General features: G+C 38.1%; 1 protein-coding gene across 2 annotated transcripts; it reads right to left on the bottom strand.

Moving 5' to 3' along the window:
- Positions 1 to 220: 220 nt before the first annotated feature.
- Positions 221 to 9,189, bottom strand: cib2 (calcium and integrin binding family member 2). Of its 2 annotated transcripts, XM_006789297.2 has the most exons (7): positions 9,142 to 9,189; positions 8,826 to 9,053; positions 7,531 to 7,565; positions 5,588 to 5,699; positions 2,682 to 2,829; positions 2,409 to 2,604; positions 221 to 515 (listed from the first exon to the last, which is right to left on the bottom strand). In XM_006789297.2, the coding sequence occupies exons 2-7, from the start codon at positions 8,874 to 8,876 to the stop codon at positions 494 to 496; spliced, it is 564 nt and encodes a 187-aa protein (XP_006789360.1). In that variant the 5' UTR covers positions 8,877 to 9,053; positions 9,142 to 9,189; the 3' UTR covers positions 221 to 493. The 2 variants fall into 2 exon arrangements, with proteins under 2 accessions (XP_006789360.1, XP_087700485.1); XM_087844359.1 differs by lacking the exons at positions 8,826 to 9,053; positions 9,142 to 9,189 and having other exon boundaries at positions 7,531 to 7,706.
- Between the last annotated feature and the right edge of the window lie 460 nt (positions 9,190 to 9,649).

Below are 9,649 nucleotides of genomic sequence, written 5' to 3'. Positions count from 1 at the left end.
CTGGTTTTAATACAGTGTGCCATTCAGTATCGGTTTTTAGTTTTGCTCTTGCATAGAGAGACATCTCTTTGAGAAGACAACATCTTCTCTGAACTTTTGATTAGATTATGTAGTACAATTAATAGCTAATGCATTTCTCCGAGTTGCTCTTTTTCATTATACCCGGTCACATTACTATTTAACTATGATACTTGGTAGCTGTGATTATTTTATTTTTTTTTGTCTTAGTCAGCTTTTCTTTTTTTTTTTAGCCCTTCTTCTTGTTTTTAGCATCAAATTAAAACATTTGATATGCTGCCTTTTCATGGTTTCAAAACAATTACAGGGTTTAGAAAATTTGCTATCATCAGAATCCATCTTCTCAAGTTCCGACTGCAGTAAAGGTCAGAGAGGTACGATGGAGAGTGACAGACAACTACTGTGCTGTGATCAGGACATGGCTCAGGTAAAGTCTTGAGGTCCAGCCAACTTAGAAACTGTCCATCCAACCCTCTCAGATTCTTATATGAAAGGTACTGAAAAAATAATAAAGTTGATTATTAGAAAAGTAACAATTACTGTGCATGAAACATTTTTATCCTTTACTCAACCTGAGAAATAAGATTCTTCATTTTTAAAATGTCATTTGCGAGAGTGTCCTGGCCAAGACAGACAAGATAACAGTTTAATCAACAGTGGTGACATAGACATTAATAGACACATAATTAAACACAATGTAAAATACACAAAATAAGTTTAAGCATATACATAAGATTCGATTCAATTCAGGTTTAGTTATTTTAGCAGCAAATCACAACAACAAATAAGATAAAGACCTTAAAGTATTCTGGAGAAAGCCCCGACATTCAAACAATCTCCTGTGACCGTGCACTTGGTGACAGTGGAAAGGAAAAACTCCCTTTTAATGGGAAGAAACCTCCAGCAGAATAAGGCTCAGTAAGGGGCAGCAATCAGCTTGATCAGCTGGGGAGGGGTATGATAGAGCCCGATTATTCAAAACTGTTTAGGAGTGAGAAGGATTTCAAATTTAATTCTGTATTTAACAAAGAGCCAGTGAAGAGAAGCCAATATGGAATAAATGTGATCTCTCTGGTTCTTGTTCCTGTTTCTACATTTGCTGCAGAATTTGGATAAACTGAAGGCTTTTTACAGAGGTTTTAGAGCAGCATGATTAAATTACAGCAGTAATGAATACATGAACTGGTTTTTCATCATTTCTCTGTAAAGGGATAGTTCTAATTTTGGAGATACTGCACAAATAAAAGAAAGCAGTCATATCCATTTCCTGGTCCTGTTTTTGACCCAGCGTTTTGAGTTTATTTTGGATTCATGATTCTTTCTTTTGCATGATGAAGATTGTTTTAAGTTCAAGTTTTGTACAGTTTAGTTTTGAGTTTAGTTCCTTTATTGCCTCTAAGGTTTATTTGTAGTTTTGGTTTCTTGTCTGTTCTTTTAGTCTTCGTCTCATCCCTCTTGTCCTGTGTTTATTTATCCGTTTCCCCGGTTATGTCTCTGTTTATTTTCTCTCTCTGTCATGTTTGTTTTCGCTCTGTTCCTCTCTGCCTCCGTCGCTCGGTCTCTCTCTCTCTTTGTCTCTCTCTCATCTCTAGCTCCCTGGCTCGCTCTGTCTTTCAGCTCTTTCATGTATGTCTGCTGTGTGTGCTATTGTTTTCCCACGTCAAGTTGTGTAGCTTAGCCTGCGCCTTAATAAGTTTCCTGTCTTATTTTGATGGCCCTTGTCTCATGTGCTTGTGTTTAGTTTTGCTTCTTGTTTCTGTGTCTTATTTGTTTCAGCTATGTTTCCTTGCTGTCTCCGCTCTCTAATCACCTGTGTATTCATTGTGTCAGTTCCCTGTTGTCCCTTGCCGGAACGCAACTTCATCTCCCTCCTTGCTCCATGCTCCATGCACTTCACAGTTTAGGTTGTTGTTAGTCTGAGTCTCATTTTGCCTTTTGTTTTGCGTTTTTGTTTGATTTTCACCCAGCCTAAATTAACGGCTCACTTTTTGTTAAGCCCAGTCCTGTCTATAAATGTCTGCAGTTCAGTCCTCTGTTCAAAGCGCAGTCTGCGCCAGCAGATCATGACAATCCTGGTCAAACAATGGCTCCAATAGTCTTCACAGTGTTACTTGAGGCCAAAGTAATGCCATCCAGATTAAGTACCTGATTAGGCACGTTTGTGAGATTTCTAGGGCCAATTATAATGACCTCAATTTTGATTGAAATCCAGGCCTTCTTCTTTTTACGACATGTCTGCATGACATGGTTTAAGTAATGACATGCCACCCAGTTGTTTTATTTTAACCTAACAAACATGTCTTTGGACTGTGGGAGGAATCCAGAGTCCAATTCTGTTTTTCATTTATCATAATCCTAAAATGTTGTTGCAATAACATGAATTTATTTACCTTAAAAAATCTGGGGCCCTGGATATCATATTTTCAAAGTCAGCAAAAGAAAGTTTGTGGTCTCCGTCCAAATCTGACTCCTCAATGGTTTTCTCACACACCAGCTCAACTTCTTCAGGAGTCAGCTCCTCCTTTGTCAACTTATTCAGAGTCTTTTCCAGGTCCTCTTTGCACAGGTAATTATCCACATTGAAATCTATCAGCAACAGAAGTTAGAATTAGAACATTTTAATTAATGAAGTTCTATAACGTACAGATGCTTTGAAATGTTACCGTATATTTTAAAGGCATATATGGCCTTGAGTTCTCTAGGAGCCATTTCACTCAGGACTGAAAACATGTCCACAAACTCATTGAAGCTAAGATTTCCCATCCCGTCCTCTGAGAATGACTCCACGATCCTGTTGCGGAATGGATTTTCCTGGAGAGAAAACATGATTGTGTTTAACTGCAGAATTTTGTTTACATCTAAACATAAAAATCATTCATCAAAAAAGCCCTACACATTTACCATGGCAAACATAAGACATTTTAATAAGAAAACGATTTCTAAAGCTTTAGAGCGCCCCAATTTTTCCAGTTATTTATTGCAATTCAGGTCGTTCAAGTCCAATGAATAGCTTGAAATGGTACAAAGGCAAGTGGTGAACAGCCAGAGGTAAAATAATGAAAAATAATGTATGTTTCAGAATTATACAAAAAGTCCTTTTTAAGGGAACACAAAATGGGTTAACAAAAATGACGAGAAAAAAGGCAATTAACAATAAAAGAGGGTTGATGACACTTAAAAATGTAGGTCTTTCTACAGAGAAATTGCAAAGGAAGTCAAGGTGTCTGTCACGGTCTGCCGGGGGCAAGCCGTGTGGTAATTATTTAGGACCCGGAAGCGGCAGCTCTGGTGCAGGTGAGTATTTATTTACAAAAGAAAATACAACAGAAATGGCACGGGTGAAGCTGTAACAGAAAACCTAAACTGGGCAAACTAACAAAACAAACCAGAACAAAGATGCAGGGAGGTCCGGGGAAATATACACAGAGAGATGGATGGAGAAACGCAGGGAGACCGAGGGGAAACAACACAGACGAACCAGCAACGACTAAGACAGAAGACACGACTTAAAAATAGGGAGATTACACACAGGTGGGGGACACAGCTGGGAGTGATTAACGTGACGAGACTAGGGAGGCAAACTGAAAACACTCACATAAGACGCAGACCTTCACAATAAAACAGGAAAACACACACACGCAAAGACACAGACTAGGAAACGCGGACTTAACACAGGAATAGATGGGCAGAACAGAATACACTAAACAGGAGGAACAACAGAACCAAAATCACTAATAGAAAACACAAAACGCTGGGTCAAAAGGACCCAGGATCATGACAGTGTCAGTAAGTAGAGTTTTCTCCACCATCAAAAGGCACTCAGAAACTGGAGCAAAATCTGACAGGAAGAGGTCTGGCAGACCCAAACCCACAACTAAATCAGAGGACAACAGCTTCCGTGATAGGTGGCTCACACGACAACATTTTTAAGTGGTCGTAGTAAGCAAGCCTCAGTTTCAACTGTGAAGAGAAGACTTCGAGCTGCAGGTTTGACAGGACGAGTTGCAACATAAAAGCCATTGCTAAGATGTCAGTATAAGACAAAGAGGCTTGCCTGGGCCAATGAAACACAGCCATTATGGAGTAATGAATCAAAATTTGATGTCGATTACCTAATGTGAAGAGGAACATTATTCCAAAGCTTTGGAGCCACAATAAAGAACGCTCGGTCTCCTCTCAGTTTCAGCCGTGATTTGGGGACTGAGAGCAACAGCTCCTCAGCTGACTGGAGCAAACGAGTGGGGACATAGGGCTTCAGCAAATCAGACAAATATGCAGGTGCCAGATCATTAAAGGATTTAAAAACCAATAAAAGGACTTTAAAGTGAATCCTAAATTCAATTGGAAGCCAGTGCAGGGAAGCCAGAACCGGAGTAATGTGCTCTGAGAAATCAACTGTCAAATATGGAGGAGGAAGTGCGATGGTCTGGGGCTGTTTTGCTGGATCCAGGGTCAGTGAGTTGTACAGAGTGAGACGCACACTGAACCAATACGACTACCACAGCATTCTGCAGCGCCATGGAATACCTTCTGGTATGCGCCTAGTTGGTCAAGGTTTCAACCTACAGCAAGATAATGACCGAAAACATAAGTCTGGGCTATGCCAGAAGTACATAAGGAAAAAGAACAAGATGGTAAGCTTAAAAACATGGAATGGCCAGCACAGTCCAAAGACTTAAATCCCATTGAGCTGGTTTGTGATGAACCGGACAGAACAGTGAAAGCAAAGCAACCCACAAGTGCCACACATTTATGGGAACATCTGCAACAGATATGGGGAAGAACTTTCTGAAGAATATTTGATTTCTATTGTAGAAAGAATGGCACAAGTGTGTTCAGCTGTTATATCTGCCAAAGGTGGCAAAAGTTTAGAATACATTCTGGTGCTTTCATTTCAGAGTGCAATGAAACATTACACTGCATAAATTTCAATAAAAAACTGGAAAAATGGTGGTGTTCTAAAACTTTTGACTGGTAGTGCATATTCACGATATTCAAGACAATGCTATTAAATCAGAGTTTGTAGTTCAGTGAGTCCAAATAAGAAAGTGTTATTGCCCAGGGTAAAGTTTGAGGTCAATAAATAATCAGCTAAATAGAAATATATAATATAGGATGACAAATTTATGGTCATGAAGTTGTAGAGGACCAATTGTGGCTTTAGTCTTCTCCATCTTTTTTCTGCTATCCTTATAACCCAGCCTTATTGTGACAGTTTTACAGACAAGGGCCAATCATGCAGAGAGGAAGGGTGCATCGTGAGTCTCTGTGGTAATACTCTGCAGGGAATAGGGGCTTCATATTAAAGGGTATGGCATTCATGCTTGTTTCAGAGAAAAGCTGAGGTAAATGTGGCTGAGATGTCACAGTGTGCAAAATGGCATTTGAAATTTATTTTTGATTTACTTTTAGAATCAGTCAGAGCAATTCACGGCACATAAACTTTCAAAAGTTCACACAATGTAGTGGAGTACAGCCAGATGTGCGGTGTTAACAATCAGTTCTACACACACAAGCATACTGCTCACATTGACAAAACAGAGCTTTAAAACAGTGGTGGGGGGTTTACCTTTAATTCTGGCATGTTGACTATTAAGGCTAATGGGACTTTACAATCAGGTTCGTTGGTGTAGTCCATTGGTACAAGATGTGGAGCCAGCTCATGGTATCTGCCATGCAGCCTAGGAAAAGAAAATAGACCTTTGACTTTTAAGTCAATACTTTCAGGGCATATCTGAGATATTCATCAACAGGGACGCTAGTCTTTGAGAACAAACTTACTACAATTAAACTAGATAAACCTGTCAAGGTGACTGAGTTTCATTGGTAGACTGCTAGGAACAAGTGAGGTTTACTGAAACAAGTAAACCTGTTTAAATTTAACTGTTTTTTCATATATGTCACATACTTCCTCTAATAAAAATGAACACTATATCTTCTTTTCCAAATTGCATTTTGTTTTCTGAATACTTTTGTGCAATGTCAATAAAGTTAAATCTGAAGAAACTAAAGTGTTTTTTAGCACCCTATTATGACCTCTTTTTAGTATCCAGCACTACTAGCCTTGGTCAAATTGATGTCAATGAGGAGGACCAAGTACACAAAGAATTCTCAAATGCCTTATTTTGTTTATTTTGTTGTAAAAAATAAATGCAAATTAGTAAAGAATGTCTTGCTAAAAAAGAAAAAAAGAAAAGAAAAAATCTAATCTAACATCTAGAACAAACCACAGCCAAAAGAGAGTGAAATGCAAAGGTACAGTAAGTGCTCACTTCCGTTAACGAAAAAAGCGAGTCATTTGTGCCTGTCATCAAGTGGATAAGCGACAACAGGAGAGAAATTAAGCTGTCCAGTGAGTCGTGACAACGAGTGTTATCACTAGATGGAATTATATTTATTTGATTTCGTTTTTTTAATGTTTAAGTAGAAATGTGACACTCTTTTTGAATGGCTCTGAAAACGATACGGCAGTCAAAAGGTCAACATGAATTTCAAAAGGTTTACCTAACATACTACAGCTACAGCTACTGGACAGAACCTTCTAAATCGTCACTAACAAACACCTGCATGTAACAGCACTGTTTACAAATCATAAATCCACATACTTTTCCATTCATTGACTAAATGGTATATTTGCCTGTATTTGATTTCATACTTTAAAGAGACCAACATTCGACTGGGTTGGATAGTGAATGAAGGAGGGAATGGAGCCATTACACTATAAATAGCAGCACTGTACTACACTATGCAGATTTATATGCATTTTTATATGAAATGAATCATAATCCACATTATGTTTACTGAGTGAAACATCTGTATATCCATTGTATGTCTGTTCTAGCTGCTCAGCTGTCAAGTTGCATGTATTTCAGCAAGTCTCTGAATCTTGTTCTAGGTCTGTTACTATGATTCAAACCAAAATATTGCAACGAAAGGAAGTGAAAACTTACAATATAGTGAAAGCTTATAATGTTAACAAATATACATATATAATTGGGGTCATACGTCACCGCACATAAGTTACCATTAACACTCAAACTCATAGTTGGAAACAATTTTATGACATAAAACAACACAACGGCACACACAAATATATGCATGCATGCCACTTGATAAGTTACTGGTGTCTCTAGGCCAAAACTCAGCTTTTGATTTACTGTAAATCAGCAAATCAGAAGCAAACAGCCCAACCAACTCCAGGAATACCAAGGTAATGTTGGTCATGTATGCTAGCTGTAGTGTGGTGATCTATTTTATACAAAGCGATGTAATGAAAGAATGGATGAAAGAACTTAACATACAGTATTAATTGCCAAATCCTGACCCATTTAAAGCACACGCAGTCTGAAAGCCACAAAAATACCCCAGGAAAATAAAAGAAAGGCTTATAACAACATATTTGCATCTTCTTATGGTCGGTGTAAGTGGTGAATTTATGTGGTTTAAATGAATGACAGTGCAACATATATCTGCGAGCGATTTAAAAAAAAAAAAACCCCATCAAACTCTTACCGCAGAATTTCTTTCCGAGTAAAAAACGTGCAATCCTGCAATGAGAGAAAAACAGCATGTGAAAAACAAATAATTTGAATTGAAGGTTTTATAGCACTGCACATGATGACAAATCCTTTAAGGTGCAATCGAAATTTGCATAAAATGCTCACAATGACACATCTGTGAAGAATCATTACTGTAAAACACTGAGCGGGGTGTCTGGTTTCTCCTAAACGATGATGCGTTTAAGTACATGAGAACATAATCTGCTGTTGTCTGACATGCATGTGCTGGCACACGCATTATCCAACGACTCTACCGGGGGCACCTCAGTTTACAGTTGTCTTTTGTATGAATTCTGTCTGAGCTACTCCCCTGGGTGTTAGAAGCAGAGTGCAGTCAGATGAGCTCAAGGGACTGCACCTTTTGCTTTCACCGATACACCTACTAAAGTCAACCTTACCTGCTATGCTCCATAACACGAGATAACAATGTGCTGACACTTAGAAATGCCATTACAGTCATGCTGTTCTAGATTCCCCGTTGAATGAAGCAAGCTGATGCAGTATCCAATGATCTATTTGAGCTGAAGAAAGATATAAATTCAAGTGATACTCTAGAGATAACAAATGTTAGACAAACAGAAACGGTACTCTAGGAGTAGTTGAAGTAACCAGAGAAGCTCTTGAGAAACTGTGTCCTGAGAGTAGAGTTTCACGGCACATCATCGCTGGCTTTGGCATCAATTATTAAGCCCATAGCGAATCACATGATAAACCTGTGCATATGAGGATGTCTTTCTCCCTGGGAAAACCTGGATTTTTGTTACAGGGAACAAAAGGTCAGATCTTCTTAGATGATCAGTTTACATGATATCCTCCAGTTTGGGATGAAATCAAGACCTTTTGCTATCTGCTTATCAATATTTAAATAAAAATGTGGCCATAGCTGACGACACTATAGTAGGAAATTGTTTTTTGTCTGTCATAAATTAAATTGATGGGGGAACTATAGGACCAACGAAACACCCTAGATGTTCATAATCAATATTTATAAAGTGACTTTCCCTTTTTCAATATGTGAGAAAATAAAAAGATAAATAAAATGATGATTTGTGTTAGTCTAACAACAGGAGTGCAATAATCACAAAAAAAACATGTTTAATTTTACCGAGATTTTTACTTCACTTAGCCTTCAAAGTTTTCCTGTAATGTGTTTAATTGGCTGCACATAATTAAGACATTAAAACATTATTCACTTGAATGAATTGCTTGACATCCAGATTCCAAACACAGGTATGGACACAAGCTTACCTGATAAGCATCAAGCTGCTCGTCGGTAAATATCGTTTGTTTATTACCCATCTTGATCAAGTAATTTGTTGCTTGTACACATTCACAGCACTGAATGTCCGAAGCCCTTTCTCAATGAAAGGCATTTAGAAGGTCCGCAGAGACAAAGTCTCCGCACAAGATGAATTTATATCGTTGCAAACTCCTATCAAAGGGTATTGGTGTCCTTCCAGACGATGTCCTCCACGACTGCAAAAGTAGATGAAGTGCGTCAAGAATATATCTTAGTAATAAAGATTTTCGTTTAAGTCGGAGCCAGTGGATGTTGTCTGCTGACCCCAAGGAGTGCAAAGTGATCTGTTTCCCCTCCTTAAGTACCCAGATGGTGTCCACCGGAGTCCAGACAAACCAATGGGACCGGAGCTAAGAAATGAATAAATAAAAAGGCCTACTTGTGAACTAGAAACTGCTAGCAACAGGAATGATGTAACCTCACCTTGGGGCCACTTAATTACACACTAATTAAACATCTTTTTTCTTCTTCTATCTTACACAATATTGCGAACAGGCTATTACTGATATCACTGATAAGATGCAATCTGTGCTTTAATATTGCAACCAGTTTGCTATTGCTAAATTGTAAAATTTGGGCACTTTTTTTGCTCGTTTTTAATATATATATATATATATATATATATATATACACACATTGTTAACCTGCAGTATGTACAGTAAATACAATGATAAAAGTTATCTTACAGGTGGCTATGCCAATGATATTTAATATTACAATATGTCCACCTCGGATTTAATACAGTACAAGCCCAATATTATATTTATATGTA

Source organism: Neolamprologus brichardi, chromosome 7, assembly GCF_056152115.1.
Source record: "Neolamprologus brichardi isolate AB-2024 chromosome 7, ASM5615211v1, whole genome shotgun sequence".
NCBI lineage: Eukaryota > Metazoa > Chordata > Actinopteri > Cichliformes > Cichlidae > Neolamprologus > Neolamprologus brichardi.
This window is presented reverse-complemented; position numbering and strand designations above follow the sequence as displayed.